We start from the raw sequence: 22,069 nt of genomic DNA, 5'->3' as shown, positions 1-22,069 counted from the left end.
AAATTACACATCTCATATTCTTTTTGATATTCTTCTTTCTTCCCTCTTCCTACCTTTAAGTTTCCTTTTCTCCTTTCTTCACTACTTGAAACAAGTGGAATGCCTCTGGCCGTCTCACCTGCATCACGAGGTTCAATATAGCAGCAGTGCTGACTTTGAAAACTACTCTAACTCGCACAAGATGTTCAGTGATACATGGTTACTCTTATGTCTAATTTTTATGAACTAGACCAATAAACTTACAGAGATATGATGGTTATTTAACAAAAAACCCCAACATGGCCAAAGTTCATTGACCTTACATGACCTTTGACCTTGATCATGTGACCTGAAACTTGAACAGGATGTTCAGTGATACTTGATTACTCTTATGTCCAAGTTTCATGAATCAGATCCATAAACTTTTAAAGTTATGATGGTAATTCAACAGATACACCCAATTCGGCCAAAGTTTATTGACCTTTGAACTTGGTCATGTGACCTGAAACGCGCACAGGATGTTCAGTGATACTTGATTACTCTAATGTCCAAGTTTAACGAACTAGACCAATAAACTTTCAAAGTTATCAAGGGTAATTCAACAGATACCCCCAATTCGGCCAAAGTTCATTGACCCTAAATGACCTTTGACCTTAATCATGAGACCTGAAACTTACACAAAATGTTCAGTGATGCTTGATTACTATTATGTCCAAGTTTCATGAATCAGATCCATAAACTTTCAAAGTTATGATGGGAATTCAACAGATACCCCCAATTCGGCCAAAGTTCATTGACCCTAAATGACCTTTGACCTTGGTCATGTGACATAAAACTCATGAAGGATGTTCAGTGATACTTGATTAACCTTTTGTCCAAGTTTCATGAACTAGGTCCATATATTTTCTAAGTTATGATGACATTTCAAAAACTTTACCTCAGGTTAAGATTTTGATTCCTCCAACATGGTCTAAGTTCATTGACCCTAAATGACCTTTGACCTTGGTCATTTGACATGAAACTCTAATAGGATGTTCAGTAATACTTGATTAACCTTATGGCCAAGTTTCATGAACTAGGTCCATATACTTTCTAAGTTATGATGTCATTTCAAAAACTTAACCTCAGGTTAAGATTTGATGTTGACGCCGCCGCCGGAAAAGCGGCGCCTTTAGTCTCACTCTGCTATGCAGGTGAGACAAAAACCAAGTGGGAAGGGGGGGGAGGGCAATGATAATTGAAAATAATCATATGATCACTGATATGTTCATACCTCATCAGGAGGGCTCTCCTCTTTCTCAACGTATTTCCCAATCACTTCCTCCGCCGTCTTTCCTAAAAGAGACCAAAATAATCATATGTGTACAAAATTGAATCAATCGACGTATGACCATTGATGTCTTGACTTTGGGGTTTGTTAATTGTTGCATTTCAGTCTTATAATAAGCCATTCCAATACAACAATTGGTCTACCTAGAGGCATTTATAAATGCAATGGCACCTGAATAGCCTAACGGATCTGATTCTCCAAAATTTATACATGTATGATTGATTCACGAATGAGGATCAGACATTCAATCTTCTTTTTCTGGTCTGAAGAGAAGCACAAAATGCAAACATATATAACAAAGGTAAATGAAAAAGCTCATGCCACGATTGATCTTTCTTTCCTGTGTCGAACTGGGTTGCTTTAAATTCTAACGTATGGGGTGTATGTAAATCTGAAAGTCATCACTCAATTAAGATGCTCTCTAATATAGTCTATAATGCCCATATAATTATGGGGCTTCCGAATGAAAGAATATTCATTATTGTCTACTGCTATAATATTTTATCTCACTTAAATGCATTTCACAAAATAATTATTAATGAAAAATGAATATAGGGTTATATATAGGGTTGAATAAAGGGTTTCCAAAAAGTCATTTAGTGAGAAATGCAAATATACAAAATCATCTTTACTGTCTTGGCACACGTTATTCCCTCAAAGCAAGGCATGAAAAAGAAAAGAAAAATATCACATACACAACAAAAAGACAAAAAAAAATGAAGGATAAAGAACAAACAAACACAAGGTTTGTAACTACCTGCAAAAAAGTTAGAGGAACAGGTATAAAAGAATAGTCTATTTAGTATGAGGAAGGAAGAGAAGAAAAATAAATATACAGCCTGTATATATATAAAAGACCAACAAGTAAAACAGCTCGTGGTAGTCTCGCCATAAAATATACCAGCAGTGTTAAATTCGCGACATCAAAATACTGAACATTTTTTTTCATTTACCCTTTGAAGAGAGAGTACAATTTGATAATCCATGAACACCAAAGGCCGAGGTTGTGGATGCCGTGCTTTCTAGCCTCAATGTCCTTCTTCTCTATCCTTGGAACTATTGGTGCCCCTACTCATTTTGCCCATTTGTACTGTAATAAAGAAATGTGTCCAATGGCAAATTGTTCTTGCCCCCCCCAAATACAAAAAAATGAAAATGTCTGAAAATTGATCTCATTCTTCAAAGGTCCTTAGATTTTCAAAGTTGTGATGTCAATTCAAAAACTGACTCAATGTTAGGATTTTGATGTTGACGTGGCAGCTGTTGCCAAGGACGCTGGAAAAGAGGCGCCCTTTTCTTGCTTCTGCTATGCGGGCAAGAGGAGACAAATAGGAAAATAGAGATATGAGGCAGAAAGAGAGAGATGAAATGTGAGTGTAACAAAGGATAGATAGAAAATAGAGATAGGGAGGGGGGGAGTGCAGAGAAAAAGAGAGAAAAGAGGGAGGAGAAGCGATACAAGGAGATAGAAAGTGAAAGAAAAAAATTGAGAAAGAAAGGGAGAAATAAGAGGAAAGATGGGGTAACAGGGGAGAGAAAAACGAAAGAGAGAAAAGTGAGAGAAAAAAACGAAAGAGATATAGACATACATACAGACAGACTGACAAATACAGAACGAGACATTTATCACCATCCTACCCCTGAGCGATATCTTCCTCTTCTTCTTGCGTGGTTTGAGCCCCTCCACCGGGCGGATCCCTCCAGAGTTGGGCGGGGAGTAGATGGGTGTCCTGACGGGTACCAGCTTGACGGGCAAGGCTGTGGAGAGCAAAATGCTCGTCATAGCTAGGGGGAAGGGCAGGACAGATAGAGCAACAGACTTGATGATGATGGCACCGTGTAAGTGGGTTAGATGAGATGAATGGGTTAAGGCAAGTCCAAGGTGTTTTTTTTTCACTCAACAAATTTCAGAAAATAAGACCCTGTTCTATAGAGTATGAGAGTGTGATTTTTTTTTCCAAGTTATAGTCCAATGAATACCTAATAGGCCCCATTGAAATTGGTATCAATCGGCCTGGGGCGGTATTCTAAACATTGTCTTTTCTCCATATTTTATAATTTCTCAGAGATATGACAAAATCGGTATTCTGGTGGATGTCATAACTTTTGTCACAAAAATTGTCATAAATTTGTCTCATCTCTTTAGCGCGCACCAAAAGTACGCGGCTTTAGATGCGCGTAATCCTTTTATTCAAGCAAAAGATATGACAAGGGGGTAACAGTCATAACTTTTGTCATACATGTATCTTTTAGTACCAAATATCCTGACACCCTGCTGACTGAATGTCAAGCATATAATGATATCATTTAGATTAGATTGTGGTATTAGTTTCACTCATCATCCATGACAATTTTCAAAATTATTTTTTCATGCTGCAATTAGTTAGGCCCTACTTATTAATTCCTCCTTTTTTTCTCTGTTTTCCTTCTTTTTCTACTTCTCCTGAATACCACCCCTGGATCATAAATGTTTAGAACCAGACCAATATATGCTATTTCAATGGGGCTAGAGTAAATTGGCCTGAGGGAATTTCATAGAGATGTTCATGATAAAAGCCAATATTGTAAAGATCAGGGCTCTGACTTCATGAAGAAAGTAACTGACTTAATCAATCTCAACTATTTAAATTGGAAAAACGCTACACCACGATGCTTCTACAACTCTCACACAGTATCCCACATGAAAAAAGAATATGCAAATGGATCATGGAATACAATTTTCTTTACTTCCATAAATGCAATATTGGTCTGAGAGTTGTTATCGATTGAAATCAGAGGCAACTTTCAAAATTGACCTCAACATTAGGAGTTGATGGAAGTCAAGATTATTCTTAAATTGATATTGATTTGAATCAATCGAAAGTTGATCATTATTTCAGAAAGGAGCATAAATAAACTGTACATAACAACAGCTTGGACTTGCCTATGAAAACAAACACATTCCCAGTCAAAAGATTATAGATGTGGTTAGTAACACCTATAGAGTTACAACTTGGACTTGTCTAAAAAACAAATCAAGTTACTTCAAGTATCAGTCAAAACTCCAATGAAATGGATTATCTACTAGAATATAAAGATGAGAATATTGTTATCTGTTTACATTGTGGAAATAACTAGATAATGTTATAATGTCACAAATAAATATTTGTATTAAAGGAAAATGATGCACTCAAAACCAGTTAAATTGTATTAAAAATAAAGTCAATTTAAAAATCAATTAAATTTTGTGAAAGAAAAATGCAATTGAAATTAAAAAAAATTGATCTTAATAATGAGATGACTAATGAATGGATATTCACTGTACATTACGTACTCCAATCGGCAAAGCAAAAAATATTATTCAAACTTTCATGGTACTTATTCTTTTGATTTTTCTGTTTTCAAACAAGTTGACTTATTCCAAGGGTTTCCTGCTTTATTTATATGGTGATGCTTGCAATGCCAATGATACAAAATTTGCTGTTTTTCATTATTACATGCACCATGCAGAAAGAAGTATAAATATATGGGATGCAGCATGGAACGTCCGAGAATGGACCTGTTAAATGTAATGTCACTGATATCATTGTAAGTGTACATCAGATCTGCGATCACTTGAAATGTAACATTCTTTCATGGGATATATTGAAGTTAAAGACCCAGACTGGACCCAAAAGTGACATTGACAAATCATACACCAGTCGAGAGCTTCTAAACCACCAAACACAGAAATGCAAGCTTTATGCATGTTCAAGTTAGATTGTAGGAAGTCTTCATAGGCTAGATTTAATAAATATCTGGAATATTGCAGCAGATTCTTCCACTTTGATAATCAACTTGATAATTGATAATCAACTTGATAAGACAATGAACTTTTAATTTGTGATATTACAATTCTACTTTTTATGTTTCATCAAAACAGAATACAAAGGCTAGTGAGCCATTATTTTCACTTGGTTACAATTTCGATAGAAATATATTAAAAACACATATCAGTGCATACATGTTGATGGAATGTCAATCACAGCAACTATTTGAGAACTTCCAGAAGTGCTAGCTTACAAAAACACAACATGATAGAATTAGTAAAGAAAGGATGATAATCATATTTTTTCAAATGAAATACAGATATATTCCAGAGCTACAATATTCCAATGAATCTCAATCTCACATGATCTTTAGGCCAAATTTCACCATGATTTTCAGTTTATTTGAGTAGAGCAAATTAACACTGAGAAATTACATCTAAATCTCCTTACAATAAGAAGGTTAAGGAAATGCTATTTTTTATGTTCAAAGAAGTATTAGATCTAATGAGATTCTGCAAATTTTATCTCATTTATCGAACGCAAAGGTGGACTTGGCCTTTTGCTTAAGAAAAGTCATCTGAATTTTGCAGCCTTAAGGCCCTGACTGAGAAATGTGTGCTCAAGTTCACACAGGAAATGTAAGTTGTATTTTACAGTCTTGTCTCCAGACCCACTAGTTGATTAAAGATTCAATCAGGATATGAGCAGGCAGACTACCCCCACCCCTGGCTAGGATTGGGTGAAACTTAAATAATGAACTCTGCCCTACTTAAGACGAGGGTTTCCCCCCTTTATTTTAGGGATTTCCCCCAAATCAACACAATTGTAACATGATCCCCAGAATAAAGAGCCTTGATAAGGTTTGCTTGTTTTCCAAGCAATCTGATCAAGACAAATTTTTATGTCAATATAAATCATATCCCCGGCGGTCATCCGAACCATCGTGTCACACATCTGATAGTAGAAACCCCTTTTAGAGAAAATCGACTTCAAGGTTTACTATAATTTCCACACTTTGTTTCCCAGCCTTACAACATTTTCAATACAATACATTCAAATACATGGTTGAAAAGACTGAGATAATTGCTTGACATTGGTATCTTTGGAATACAAAACCAAGAATCAGAGAAAATATTGCAAAATAGCTAAATCCTTAATCTTGGTTTGAGCAGTTAGATTTTCCCTGTATAAAAATGCCATAGGGGATACCACAACCCTGACCGCAATTTCAATGCGAGCGATCAGTCAAAACATTGTATCGCTGTTTCACGTGTAAAATAAATGCAATGCCAATAGAACGATTTGGCTGACCACGCATTTGCATACCGGTATTAAGTGCGCGCATGTGTTGTCTGCTTTGCTACAGTATATATTTCCTATGGGATTTGTGCATTTTATCAACAATTTGTACAGCATCGCAGTGAAAATCCCCACATATCTCAGAAACTAAAATAAATTGCTGCCTAGAAATTCAAGCATGTATAGAATAGGAATTTCACTTTCTGCAAAAATCTAAAAATAATTTTTTTTGACCAAAATTGACTGATACAATGGTTCGGATGAATGTCAACGATATGATCCCTTTTCTACAGTCAGGATAATTATTGTCTGCCTAGAAAGAAAAAGTCTCAGTGTATTCCAGAAAACTTGAAAAAGATTTGGAATATAAAGTCAGTGTTTGATCTATGATTAAAACAAAATAACCCTGTTTCGGTTTCTCTCTATCCTACCACGCCCTTCACTCTCTACCTCATAATTCTTAATTTTTCTCCCCATCCCTTGCCTCTATCCTTCTCTATTTGTTACCTGTCATAACTGGGCTGAGCCTTGCACCCGCTGCATTGGCTGTCCTAGTCTGGATGGTACAGGGTGTCGAGTGAGACCTGCAGGTAATCAAAGATCAAAAGGATGGCACGTATTACCCATTATCCTATTCTGAACTCATTCATTGTTCAATTCAATCTATTCCACAACTTTATCAATTCATTCTTTCTTCTTCCTCTTTTAAATGAACTACATGTATTCCTCAATGCCGTTCTCATTAAAAAGCATAAACATTACAGTATATCATGAAGTAGTTCTGAAGAAAAAGAAGTCAAGATGTTCTTGACGAAGTACATGTATCACAAAACTTGTTATTAAAGGCAAATCCTGAAATGAACAAATTTGTCATGATTGAATTCAAACATTTGTTATCTATAACATTATATCTTACTTTTGTTTTTACAATACATGTGTGCAAGTTCCGCCCTTGTTACATGTGTGTCACTCCACGTTAATCCCAAGAGGTTGTAGAATTTTTGTAATATTTTTCTCTCATTAGTCATCTTTCCCGGTAGGAATATCTAGTAAGGATGCGCCCCCAGGGGGGGGGCACTTACATTGACGAGTGGATACCATGCGCGACCAAAAAAACATGTAAAAAGGATGTCTTTTTCACGATAGGGCACGTTACGTACGTAACGTGATAAGGGTGTCAAAAACACAAAAATAATGAAAAAAGGGTATCTATTTCACTAGGAAAATTACGTGTTTAGGGTCGAATTTGCGGGGATGATAAATGAAATTAAAATGTATCATAAAGGATGTCCTTTTTGCCCCAAAACTTCGTGTTTAGAGTCCGATTTGCACGAGGTGTAGAAGGTGGGGTCGTACTAAACCAAATAAGGTAAAACCGACGACCAAAGGACCCGTAACACATTCCTGTACTTGTTTAGGGGTTCATTTCAAGGAATATTTGCCAAGAACGGTTTTGTTTCCAATACTTGTTAAGGGTAGGGTTTCACACGCCAATACTTGTCAAGGGGTGCATTTTCAGAATATGGAAATTACGTGGTGCTTTTCGAGACCTCGTGGTCGTGCAGGGTATCCACTCGTGAATGGAAGTGGCCCCCCCCCCGGGATGCGCCACAGAAATTAAACATTGAGAAGGGTTAACGGTCTGCCAAAAAAAAAAAAACACAATGCCTTACCTTATTAAATTAGAACTCAAACAAAAAAAAGCATAAGTATCTGGGGTGTGGGCATTCCTACTTCCAATAGGTGTGTTATGTAATTTTTTTCCACCAAGTTTATACGTATATTTTTCATCATGGGGCGCCACAAATAGCTGCTCGCATAGGCAAAAACCAGTCACCGCAAGTGAGAATTAAAAAAAATTAAAATGTTCAACGATTACGAGTTATTGATAAAACTATAGTACAAGTGTGATCCAAGGAAAACTCTGTTTTCAAATGAGGTTTGTAATCACTTTGAAAGAGGAATGGTGATTAATCCATAGTGCAGAGTACACTAATGCTGATCAATCTCTTAAGATTAACGTGGAGTGATGTTACAGTTATGGCGTAGCTTGCATGCATGTATTGTGAAATTACAAGTTGCGATTGGATGTTGTGCACATTTATAAGTCCATATTCTGACGTCTGGCTTAACTTAGGCTTTTTCGAACTGTGCTAAAATTATGGGAAGCCAAAAATATCAAAACAGCATTTTCATTACATATGTTTCATATCTTTACTTGACTCTTTGATCATGTTTTAATGTTTTTAACTATTTCAGAAATTATTCCCAAATTAATTTAAACTGGACTTCAGATTACAGGCCACAAAGTTTCATCCCAGACTGCAATTGCAGTAGATGAAGAAGATGGATGTAATCCCATTGTATAATATGGCATGGGTGCTTCTTACTTTCTCATCCTTGATGTTGTAGCAGCAGCTGCAGTGGCCAGCTGAGACATGGTCGCACTCTGGGTGAGAGGTGGCATTCCTAGACCTGAACCAGAGCTTGGACTAGCCGTGGTGTGCTTCTTGCTGCCCTCGCTTGACTGACCAGAAGCCATGGATGCCGGTACGCTCACTGATCTGAATATGGGAAAGTGCATGGTTGAGAAGAAGTTATTTCATATTCTGTCTTTCATGAAAAAAACAATATGCAAGATATATCAATAGCCCTTACTACAATGTAAACAATAAAATACCAAACAGCTTTAGTATGGCTACCCAAAGCAGGTGCTCCAGCATTCCTACCTTGTGCCCATTTACTACACCTAAGTGAAGGGTGGCAAATGTAAACACCTTGTCAAAGGTTGCGAGTGCTGTGGTGGGATTGGAACCCCAGATCCTGTGGTTGAAATTCTGGGAAATTTTTTTTGTATTTATATGTTTTATTGGGTCAACACTGACCAAAAATAAACAAAAATAACAAATCAAACATAATTGAAATATTTACAAGTGATCATAACATCATTAGAGAAAAAAAACATATATAATAATAAAAAGAATAAGAAAAAATAAATAATAAAAAAAAAATAATAAAGAAAAAAAGAGCGGAAAGATTTATGCAATGGCACAGACGTGATATTTTATACAACTTTGATGGCAAGTATTTGTATGCATATATACAGGGTAAACATGATACATATAATGATACATGTAAAGATGACAAAAATTATAATTCAAACTTCCATTTCTTAAAATGAGCCGTGAGTTTATGTCTTTTTGGGGCCACACAATATTCAATTTCCCTTTGCTTTTTAACAAAAGATCTTCAGGCTCCAAAGTTTGGATCAACTTTGCTGAATTTACAAATGAAAATGAAGTACTTCAACAATAAAAAATAAGTAGGAAATGAACTTGTCATCCGGATCACCAAACATTTTACTGAAATTAGATAAAGAAAATTCTGGAAATTTATCCAATGAGCCATAACATTTCTAAATAGCAATCTACTCCACAGCACTAATCTCTGGACAGAGTCATCAGCTTGCATGCTAATAAATAAACCTACAGTATTTGCTGATCACTGACTGAATCCAAGTTGACCCTAAATACAGAAGATACAGAACAAACAGCCTAGAGCTTTGAAGAGTGCTGTCTTCAAGTACATCTACTCTACCATGTGCGTCAATAGACCTACATATATTCACACCTGCTTTGAGAATCTTACATATCTCCAGTATATACAAACATGAAAATGTTTTTCCTACTAATACTTTAATCTGAAAACTGTCCCTTTGTTCCCATAATCACCAAGTTCCTGTTCCTTATTTGTATCTTAATCTTAGTATTAATATCAACCCCACTTTACTGCTCAAGGTGACAATGACTTCCTGTTCTTTGTTTTGTTTTCTTTTTTTACTCATTACATAATCTCCTTACAGATGGGTGAGTGCCTGTTTAAGTGTATGTTTATCAACAAGTGTATACTTTTGTTGTGTTTACACATGTAGGCAAACATCTCATTGTGCATTGCACATGTCTGTATTAACTGTACAAAATACTTCATCATAAAACCTACTTATTTCCTCATCTTATCATAACCAAAGTGAAATGTGGCGGGAAAATCTTTTGTACTATAACCTTCATAATATGAACATGAGGAATTAATACTCAAACCTTGGTAAGCTGCTTCTCCCTGCACTTCCTGTAGAGGAACCTGCTGAACTTGTACTGGCAACATCCGCATCTCCTGGACTCGTCCATGCTACTGTGGCCTGCACATCTCTTGTCGCGGCCACGGCTTTACGAGAAGAAGATCGCTTGCTGTGAGTTCTCTTTCCCGCTCTCTGCGTTGCAGTTCCCGTGGATGTCGGCTCCACTACCTGAGGCACATTTGGTGTTGTCGATGTGGCAGGGCTTGGTGAAATTACACTGTCTATGTCTGTTTCTTTGATGGGTTCCGATAGTGATAACGATGTTGGCCGGGATAGTTCTACAGCTTCTGAAAGCTGCTCTCCACCTACATCATCTGTCATTTGAATCTGGCATGATTCTAACGTCACATTCGCATTCTCACTCTCCTTCACAACAGCCTCATCAACCACTCCTGGGTCCACCTCTAAAACAGCACTCAGCTCTGGACTCTCACTACCACTGGATACCTCGATCGGTGACACAACATTGGTCACCTTGGGATATGACTCGGCTAGTACCACCCTCCGTAGTTTCCGCTTAAACCCTGAAGTCCTACGTATCTGCATCATCTGAGTGAAGTCTATGATGTAAGGTAAGTGACACCTGGTCCTTGACAAGTCTATGGAGTGCAATTTCTTGCTGTAGGCATCCTCTACTATTGTACTTGTGTCTAGGTCATACTGGATCCATCCGCTGTTGTCTTCCCACTGCCATTCAACACCTTGTCCTGCTGGTGAACTGCCTGGTAGCGTCCTTCTCCTGATTGGCCTGGCATTGCCTGCAATGAGATCAAAGTAAAGAGATCTTTAACCTCCCTGATGATATTTTTTCACAATCATAAACACTCCGCCCATTGGCTTTGTACCATTTGTCCTGCAAGTGAACTTCTCAGCAACTCTCTTTCCAGGAATTGCATTACCTACAATAAAAGCACAGTGAAGAGATAATTTCAGATCCCTAACAGAATCTTCTAGACAGTATCTTCAAAAGACCTTGAACTTTGCTTAAAAAAAAATCCTTTAGAAGTGAATATATGTCAGTCCAGAAGTGCATATCTTTGTATGTGTAGCTGTAGAGGGTACTATGTATGTCATCTCACATCACCATCAACATACTAAACTCTAAAAAACAAAGTAGAAATAAAATCCCCGATCAATGCAATGAACTGCACAGGGATTGCTGAGTCAAAAGAAGTGCATACAGGCCTGTCCACATTTGAAAAAGAAAAACCAAGAAGTCCAAATCGCACGGCGCAAACTTTTCTGCTCGAGGTCAAGTGAGTCTCCCTCACTTTTTCTTAATTAAGACATGTTTAGCATTCATACAATATATTTGAACATTGAGAAATTATAAGTATTGAAAAACTATATTACTCTTACACCCATACCCCTACCCAAAATAGAATATAGACTGATTTATTTTTTATCTTAAATAAATGGAATGCTCCTCTTTTTTGGTTGATAAACAATCTTAAAACGGGGTAACTCCTGGAAAAAAAGAATAGTTGGCAGGCCTGCTGTCCCCTGGTAAGGAGGGGGGGGGGGGACAATGTGAGTCCCAGGTCAGTGATATCAGCTATGGAGAGCCAGGATAATAAAGGAAGATCAAAATGAAAATCAGGATTAGCATACTGGAATGCTTTACATGCAAACAGTGACGTATGTTACCTAGGCAATGCAAAGCCCCCTAAAAGTACTTAGCATGTTTGACAGGTGTTCAATGAGCGTTAGCATAAAGACTCGAGAAAATAAATTACAATGTATTCCATAATGGTATATTATGCACATTGTACATGCACAACAAAGGATGAACAGAGTTCATTTTACCATTGTATTCATACTGTACATTCAACTCTATATCGCACAATGAAATGATAAATTCTGAAGAAAAAAAAGTTGACAATCGTTTATTTCTAATTGGATCCTTCATGGATATTGATCACTCAAGAATCTGGAGCCTTTTTCCTGATATCAAAAAGCAATTCGCTCTGAAGTACATTCCCCTATCAACTAAAAAGATTGATAAACTATAAACCGCCCTTTCACATGGTAAAACAAAATCATAATTTGAATGACTCCAATAAAAATACTTGGCTAATGACGATTTTTTAGCACGTGTGAAATCAAACTAGAACGTGATTTAATAGAATCATTAGTTTCACTACAAAAATTATGGTACAAATTTTTCATGTGAAAGGCTTAACCTCTAAAACATCTTTTGGGGGTGGAGCTTACATGACATTTCAAGCACTTAAGTAGATAATACAATTGTCATTCACTCATCGTAGTTTGTATTTGCGATGCAGTGCTTTGATTTACAAGTCACCAAGGAAATCAAATTCAAATCACAGTTTTTGAGAGAGCGTGTGAAAGGTCCAATGATTCTAAAGACGAATTACAATCAGCATTACAATGATGATTCAAAATTCACGTGTGAAAAGGCCCTTTAAGAAGTAATATTATCACTGTGCATTTGAGCTTTTCAGATGTGAAATGATTTTCATAAAAAATAGCTTTACATCATGTATGACAATATTTCAAAAAAAATACATTTCTATATATATTTTTTACCATGTGATTGGTATACTAGGGATTGTGATATGTTTGTTCACAAACACACTGAAGGACTTTGTGCAGGGTTATGTCTGCTTCTCCTCCTGACGCACTGAATAATAATGAAGGGGCTCCCGCTCTGATGTTGAAAGCATTTCCTAGAAAGAAAATTAGGACTGAAAAGCTTTGATCCATTACACCAATTTAGGCAGGGTACACCATGACTTAAAGTAAAATGGGCTACGGAGAAAAGCTGTATAAACACAATATTGATTTATTCTAAAAAAGAGAGATGTTAGGATTCGAGAATGGTCGTGACTTTGGAGTTCAACGGTGGTAAATTTAAAGGGTAGGTACAAGCAGTATGTGCCCTCAGCCCAAACTGTGCTGAATGATGCAATAATATGCTTTTCACACTGCATTTCCTTAACCCCATACTGTCTTTTTTTTTGGGGGGGGTTTACACCATCTTTCTTAACCCCATTTAGCCGGATGAACGCCTTAACCCGGACTATCGCACAGCTCCTGAATATGATGATTTTGCCACACAGAGCATGATTAACATGCGATTTCAACTTCTGTGATAGGCTAATGCTTAGCCCCACTTTTCCTTAGCCCGGTTTCATTCCACACCGCATCTCTTAGCACCACTATTGTGGTGCTTGCACTGCAATAAGCCGGCTATCCCTGCTTTTTTGCACGGCCAGATAGTACAGTACTATTTTACCCTGCTAGCCCACTTTGCTAGAATGTAGTGTGAAACCGAAGCCATAGTAAACAGTCAATAATGAAGAATCATTTACAAGTCCAATTTTACAAAAGTTTAGTGAGCTGGTAATAATATAGGTATATTTACCCAGGGAAGCCACTTCAGTTCCGAAAACTGTTCTCCCAGCAGGCCCTGCTATTATTATTACCCCGGCTTTAGCTGGGCTGCCTAGGCGCTCAAAGCATTCAAGGAATTTCTTCCTACCGGGTACCCATTCATCTCACCTGGGTTGAGTGCAGCACAGTGTGGATAAATTTCTTGCTGAAGGAAATTATGCCATGGCTGGGATTCGAACCCACGACCCTCTGTTTCAAAGTCCGAAGACTAATCCACTGGGCCACAACGCCTTTGATTTTTTTTCAAACATTGATTCCTTGTGAAGTATGAATTTTGGGGCATCAAGCACCCTCTCTCGATGGCATTTAAAATTAAGGTAACACATTGAGGCTGTGTCCTACAATCGAGTGCTTGGAAATTAGAAAGTGTCAGGCAATAGATAGTAAACTGAAAATGTTCAGCTTATTACATGTAATTGCTTGAGAAGTAGTTCTGTATACAACAAAGTGTGCAGACGTTAGAATTTTATTTGGATCAGCCGCACAAGAGGACTGCATCCAAATGAAAGACCTGACAATTTCAGCTATTTTTGTATTAAAATCATAAATTGGAGGATTAAAAGATCAATCATTTGCAGCAAACAATGTTTATTCTTCCTAGAATACATGTAGGTACATTTATCATAAAAGATCTCACAATATTTTTTCATCTTTCCTATAAAAAATGGAGTGGTTAACAGCTGCAAATTTGGACAATATCAGAAATGCTATAAAGCAGAGATTATCTTGAATTGCTGGGTTATTTTTTTCCTTACAATATTGACGAAGCAGCAGCCTATTTTGCTTTCCCCGGCCCTAGTCTCCACAATATCAAATAAGGATGGAGATTTATTTGAAAATTGTGATACTCAACAGTAAAAACTACTTTTTATTCCTTTCGACTAGTCCAAGTGTGTAAGGACGGCATTTTGCAGATAGTATGCAAGTATTGTTGTCCATGCCTTTGCAGCACAAAAGCTGCTTGGCCTTTAAACCTCCGTCTTTTGATACATAAGATCAGGGTGCCGGATGTCACTTTGACAATGCATACAGAGAAGCATCGATAGACTGCGGCAAAATAATTACGTTGTGCTCTGGCTACGGGTGAAACGCGAGCAGGTTTCAAAAGAGAATCCACGAGGGGGATGCAATAATGTTTTTTCTCGTCAACGACATGTGATTCCGGGAGAGGTGTAAGTTTCTACCTTTGGGGGAGCACAAATACAGTGGAATATGTGATGAAGGTGCGGAGGCCACTTGCTTTATATGTAAACAACCTCGAAGGAAAATGGATAAAAGTTAAAAGGAAGGGTCCATCGGAAATGACTGAAGAAACAACCACCTGTTCAATCAAGAATATTCATAGAAGAGGAAGATTTTTATGGATAAAAACCTAATTGACATGCGTGTAAGCTTTATAATTATCAGGTATCATTATAAAAGCAATACTGCTGACAGCTTTTGAATGGGAAAGCAAGACTACTTATTTGCATTTAAAAAAATATAGCTCCATTAACCCAAGTAGAAAAAGTTTTATGGTGATAATGTAAAAATAATATGCTTTTTTTTTTAGATGGCATCATCTATCCCAGACACACTCCATTATCCCTTCATCATCCTGCCAGGTACCCATTCACCTCACCTGGGTGGAGTGCAGTACAATATGGATAGATTTCTTGCTTCAAGGTAAAATCTATGGCTGGGATTCAAACCCCCAACCGCTGTTTGAATAGAGAAGAGTCAGAACCAGAAAATATTGCACTCTCCACTGCTGAAAATGCCTATAGCCGATATGAAAAACATCTTTCAAAAAGACAGCGAGTTAGCTGGCTTTAATGGTGTTTATAATTCTTTACAGTTCTTTTCACAAAATCTGGGATCAGCATATTATAATTCACTCCCTATAATAACTGCTGCAAAGTTCATTTGATATACGTATACAACCTCCACGCACTCAACAATTATTACATGTACATGTACATGTATATAAAAATATAGATAAATGTGTTTCGTCATTAAACAAACTTGTGCATGTCCATACAGGTGCAATGTACATAAAGAGCTGAAATATGAGTTGTTTGATCGAGTTGTCTTTTGTTTATTGACTACGTACATTACATGAGAAGATAATGCTCTCAGAAGCCTCTTGTCCAGGTGGAATATGAACATTCACTTCTCGCCAGTCAACTCATCCTTCACCAACCCATTAGGGTCATTCACACAGAGCTACTATACGTAGTCCAACTCATAATCTATATTAACAGTCGTATAGTACATTTTGTTTATCCTACTCATCTATAAAAATCACATTTAAATCTAACTAAAAAAAGAAGTTGAGCAAAAATTCCTGTTGACAGAGGTACTGCCGGCCTGGAAAACATGGCTCTATAATAATTTTGTCACTTTCTAGACACCAAATGCATCAAGGTGTCGCTTTGTTCAAAGTCATTCTGTGTATGAGAAAAGTGTGGAGAAACAAATAACTTTCAAAGTTGCAAGATCCTCATCGAAAGCAATACAGCCATTTAAACTTGTGTAGAGTCGAGACCACTACAGTGTGTTCTATGCTGTAATAACAATACAAGCCCAACATGATGAATGAATTATCAAACTTTATATCTCCAAATACACATGAAATAAAGTAAAATTTCAAAGAAATGAAATTATTTTTTAATGAAATCTGAATTCAAAGTTCTGCAAATCTGTGTAAAACCATTGGTTTATCATATGTCTCCATGTGAAAGGGTAAATAAGTTGATATTTCAGAAATTGGAATAAATATCTCACTTTATGATATAGTGTGAATGGGGCCTATTATCTGAGAGCATTTCAGAGGCAGGGCTAACACGGCCCCTAATCCTCTTCTAGGTATTTAAACAGTCTCATATTTCCTCCATTTTCAGGACGGTGACATTTAGATTTGACAGCGATGCACACAGCCCTGTTCTGCTCAACACCTCTTCTTTTTTTTCAAGTTTGTAACACGGTCGATCGCCATCGCTCCAAACTCTGCTTCTAATGTCAGATGAAATAATTTCACCATCAATTTCATTTACAAGGCATCAGTTCCCATTGACTAGCTTCACAATTTACCATTTTATCTGACCTTCTTTAACCTAACCGGTATACTTGGTTAAAAACGAGCCATCGGTCGGTGTACATACTGCAAAGATGATTTGGTTTAACCTTTGGGGGACATTATCTACCAATTTACAAACTGATTGCAGGGGTAGATTCACAAAGCAGTTTGTAAAATTTGTATGCCTTGACAATTCACTGAAATATATGATTCGCCAAATTATGATCCAAAATATTTCTCTGATTTATCAAAACAAAGTATTGTGATTTGAATTGTTGAAGACTTACTTTCATCATGGAGTAATCATAGAGCGAGGGTACACTAAAGTAATTTCATTTGATGTCAAACAATATGACACAACAACAACAGACTTCAATTTTTTCCATGGATACCCATATCTGGCCAAATAATTCTGAAAAATATGTACAAGTTTGGTGGCTTATTCAGCTGCATATCAATCTCTGTTGGAAACGACTTACTACATGTAGTTTGAAATGTCTTTGAGACAATACAACTCACACACCCATCCTAATGTCTTCAAACCTTTTTTTTTTCGATATAAGCATGACTTTTATTTTCAAATTTTGATGAAAGGTCAGTTTGTTAAATACGTGTAACAATCTAACTCAAATTGAGGATGCGATTTCACTTCATTCAAGTCATGGCACTACGCTGTACAATACCAGTGCGTACATGTACATTGTACTGAAAGGTTATTCTGCTAATTTTAGTAGAATTTGCACTGAAAATTGTGTTCGTTCTATGGATGTTAATCAGCATCAATCCACATATTCGATCCACAAATGCGATTAAAAATCATTGAGCACCCCTGCCCCTCCCCCATACAGGTACATGTACATGTAGTTTAACTTATAATGTCTTATAAAGTTTTTTTTTGCTGATTCTACTCTACGTATTTTCTTCATTTATGTAATTTTTTAATGTCCAAACTTTGTTATTTATCACTCCTATCCTGCCTATATTATAAAATTGCCATATGATGTCATTATGATTATGTTCATTCATTTATTGTAAAATTATTTTGCCTAGAATAGTTGCAGAAACTCCTACAAAAAAGTATGCATTTAAGTTATTTGTTAATTCCTGAATGGCAGAATGACCCTGGCTAGTAGGCCTATTCTTTTAATGCATTATAAAAATCAAAATAAACTATATTAGAAACCATTTCTAAAAAAGCTATGGATTAGTTGAAATATCCTTGAAATCTTGCGGCAGTGCTTCTATCAAACAAAAGGCAGTTTTCTTTCAGTTTCCATGTATGAAATACAGTGTGTATACTATAAAAAAGGTTTACAATTTAACCTATAATTATAAAATAATTTATTTGTAATATCCTGAGGCTTTTTTTCACATTTATGCATTGTTACAGATCTCTTTATGTGAACGACGACATTAAACTTTCGAGAAATCTTTCCGCTTGAGTTAGCAACACTTACTTTTGAAAAGTTTGTGTAAAATGATTTGCGCAGAACTTGGAAATATATGGATGAAAGGAGATTTATTGATGAAGAGCACTTGGAGTTTAGCTATTGAAGAAAATTGATTTGAAGATATCTTTTACATTTTTATTGTTTCCAAGCACAAAACACCTCTTCCACATCATCTCACAAAACACTTCATCGAGAGCCAATGCGCCAGTTCCCCCCCCCCCTTCCTCACACACCGAGGCCATCATGATGATATCTCTTTTACACGGAGCAGTGATTCGCATGAAATGGCTTAGTCCTACACTTGAAGAACTGTTAATCATTGTCAAGCTTGGGAAAAGTGGGGAGAAACAGGTATTAAATGAAATAGCATGGCCGTAAAATGTAAACCCACATTTTTAGAATGATAAAAATTTTGTGAACATAATGCTGGACACGTCTGAAATAATTTTTGCTTACATTCAATTACGTCCTCAGATCTATCTGACACAAAAAGGGTAAAAGTCCATACACTAGGATTACAATCTTAATTTGGGTGCTAAAGTTGTTAACAAAATGTATCTGTTTTATGCCCGGGGGGGGCACTCGACCAAAAAAGTGGTGGGTGTGTGCCGCGGGCGAGACAAAAAACGGGGGCCTTGGAGCGGGCTTATTGTAAAAAGGAGGGTCCTCGGAACGGGCTTCGGAACGACAAATGTTTGTGAAAACGGGGATCCTTGGAACGGATCGCCAGCGTGTGAGTGCGTATGCATCCCTATGGAACGGTCATGTGTGCATGATGCAGCTAGCGCGGCCTCCGCCGGGGAGCTCTGCGGCCGCTTTTCACCAAATTGCGGCTCATTCAATGCGATCGGAGCGGCGTAACGAAAAATATGCGAAGCTTTGGAGCGGATTCTCTCTTCTTTTTTCTCGATAAGAAGAAAATGCTATGCCTTGGAGCGGCTTTCTTTGTTCTTTTTCTCAACAAGGCAAAAATGCTATGCCTTGGAACGGAAATTTGAGTGTGAAAATGGGGGTCCCCTCCGCGGCACATACCCACTATGCATTATATACTGAGTGCCCCCCCCCCCCCCCGGGGTTTTATGTCAATTGGCTGAAAATGCAAAAGAAAATTATGAGAAGTTAACTGCACAGACAGTTTGTTTCTGCCTGTTTTCCTCGACACAGCTTGAAAATGAGCATTTCTGCGCAAACCCATTTCTGCAAGCTTTACAAAAATGGACAGTGCTCAATGCTCCCCAAATGTAACATTCTGTCAACATTTTTACTTTCATTTGATAGATGAGACACAAACCCAAGAATGTATGTGAAAAAATCATCCCTATGTTGTATCTCCTTCAATTCCCAGGAATTTTCCAAAGTGTAAACTTTTTATTGATACACCATGGAGCTAACAGAGATACACACTGTACATTAATTCTTAGCCAACAGATGAACAACTGGTATGATGATTTCATTTCATTTCATTGCTCTACAAGAGAACAGTCAATTGTAATCTACACCAAACAAGGCATTGAATACTGGCAGTGAAATAAAAGGGGAACTTGGTCGTGGAAGCAGCTTAGAACTACAGAATTTGAAAAAATATCTAAATAAAGTCTATAAAATCAGAGTTATTTCACTACATGTAGGTAAATATCAAGCAAGTCAGTCAAAAATGAAAACTAGCCAAAAATCACTAACAAAGAAGCAGACATCGCGTAGGCATATCCCATGAGAATATTGTGCTATTTTGTAGTGAGCCAATCACTTCTAGTCTACAAGAATTATTTGACACATAATCTGTACTATATTTTTTTATATCATGACTTGTTTAAAAAAAAAGTTTTAAGAATTGTTGATGTTGATCAATGAAAGACCCTGAAACCCCAATTGCACCTCTCCTTGCTGGAGAGCACATTTGAATGTACAGTACCGTGACGCAACAGCTTTTACCCGGCCGTCCCTCTTCAGGAAAACAGGCATATGCAAAACTTCTGTGTCAAACTCTCCACCAATATTGATTCTACAGGAGACATCTGCAAATGTGCAGTGGCATGAGAACCCCAAAATACGTCGAGTGGGGAGAAAAAAAGGGATGACCCCTCCAGGCAGTCTTATTGCGTGGCGTCACGGAACGAGGATGAGCGTCTAGAACTTGAATGTCAAGGGACAGTGACATCTTGTACCTCATCCACCCACAATACATGTATATCCATATCCTTTCCCCTTTGCCTCCCTCCCTACAGTGTATACATGTACCTCTGTTTCCATCTCTCTGGCTTCCTTTCTTCTTCCCAACATCTCCTAAACTCATAGAACTGTATTCTGAACGCGGGTTAAAACTGAAGCCTGGTTTTAAGTTTTGGTTTCACTAAGGAGAGCCACTTGGAGCACAAACTCTAACAGTACACATCCAATCGGTTATTAACTCATTCAAATTGTTCACAATTGTCTGGGAATGATTAAGTATTTTGAGTTATTTTTCTTTGTTATGAAAGCAAAATATTAAACATAAGATAGATACAATAGAAACAGAATTTTTGAATGTGTGGCTTCCAAAAATTTGAACAAAGAGTTAGACCATGATCTATAAAGTTAAACCCAACTTCAAAATATGGGCCATATTGTTCTTTTTTTCTCTTTCCATACATGTACCTCCCTCCATTTACATCCCCTGCTCTCTAGGTGGTTTCAGACCGCCTCGAAGTTCGTAAGTTCCAGGAATTCTCTGATCGGGAAATTTACCCCGATCAGAAAATACCAGGTATTTTGGTATGTAAAAGCAAACTACCGGTACGCGTAATTTCCCCGAAAGAAAATACCCACTAAATAGTAGGTACTTGGCGAAATTACGAGAACTTTCGCAGGGATTTTTCCAAGGTCGCAGGTATTTTGGCAATGTGAAAGCAATTTACGGGAACTTTAAGCCCAGCGTGTCATTGGGCGCGGGCACTGTGGGTGGCTGCTGGGCTAGTGATTTTGAAACTCGCGCCTTGCCTGCTTTTCAGACCATACTGCGCATGCTCGTAACTTCAGGAACTTATCCCGAAGGCTATGTTTTGGGACGGTGTGAATGCAGGAATAATTAATGGATATTTTTTAGCCTAAAAAAGTTCTTGTAATTTAACGGGGATTCTTGTGATCGAGTCGGTTTGAAACCACCTTCTCTCTCTAATTTCTCCCCTCTCATACTCTTCATTGAACCCATTCCTGGCGGCGTCTCCAACTCTCTACCCCCCTACTCCACCACTTTGCTATATTATCTCTCACTCTTTGCTCTCTCTATTTCGTTCTCTAATGTCTCTCTATCCCTAACCCTTTGTATCTCTCTACCAAAAGGTCCTACGATTCTTAAATTAATCCACCACCTTTAGCATGTTTTTTGTCTTATGCATTGTAAAGCACCATGCCAGTGAAAAATGCACTTTATATGTACCAGTATTCTCTATTTTAGTACCATACATAGTAATTACGTACATGTAATCCGGTAATCATGTTGGACGGAAATTACAGGGCAGCTACACGCAAACAAACATGAATTTAAGTGTCGAGGACAAACACAAACACTTCACATGCACTTGTTTTAACTGAAGATAAAAGAAATAGACTCTGAGGAATGAATTGCAGTTTCAG

The 22,069-nt window shown here is 37.3% G+C and overlaps 1 protein-coding gene across 1 annotated transcript in view; it reads right to left on the bottom strand.

The window, feature by feature from the left end:
• The window catches only part of LOC121408398 (E3 ubiquitin-protein ligase DTX1-like), a 48,548-nt gene that overhangs the window by 7,224 nt on the left and 19,255 nt on the right, over positions 1 to 22,069 (bottom strand). The window contains exons 2-6 of the mRNA XM_041599870.1: positions 10,494 to 11,289; positions 8,787 to 8,960; positions 6,904 to 6,980; positions 2,948 to 3,094; positions 1,253 to 1,314 (exon numbers count right to left, since the gene is read on the bottom strand). Coding sequence (XP_041455804.1) covers positions 1,253 to 1,314; positions 2,948 to 3,094; positions 6,904 to 6,980; positions 8,787 to 8,960; positions 10,494 to 11,289 — 1,256 coding nt within the window. The remainder of the gene's footprint in view (positions 1 to 1,252; positions 1,315 to 2,947; positions 3,095 to 6,903; positions 6,981 to 8,786; positions 8,961 to 10,493; positions 11,290 to 22,069) is intronic.

This window comes from Lytechinus variegatus, chromosome 2, assembly GCF_018143015.1.
Source record: "Lytechinus variegatus isolate NC3 chromosome 2, Lvar_3.0, whole genome shotgun sequence".
In the NCBI taxonomy this organism is placed as follows: domain Eukaryota; kingdom Metazoa; phylum Echinodermata; class Echinoidea; order Temnopleuroida; family Toxopneustidae; genus Lytechinus; species Lytechinus variegatus.
This window is presented reverse-complemented; position numbering and strand designations above follow the sequence as displayed.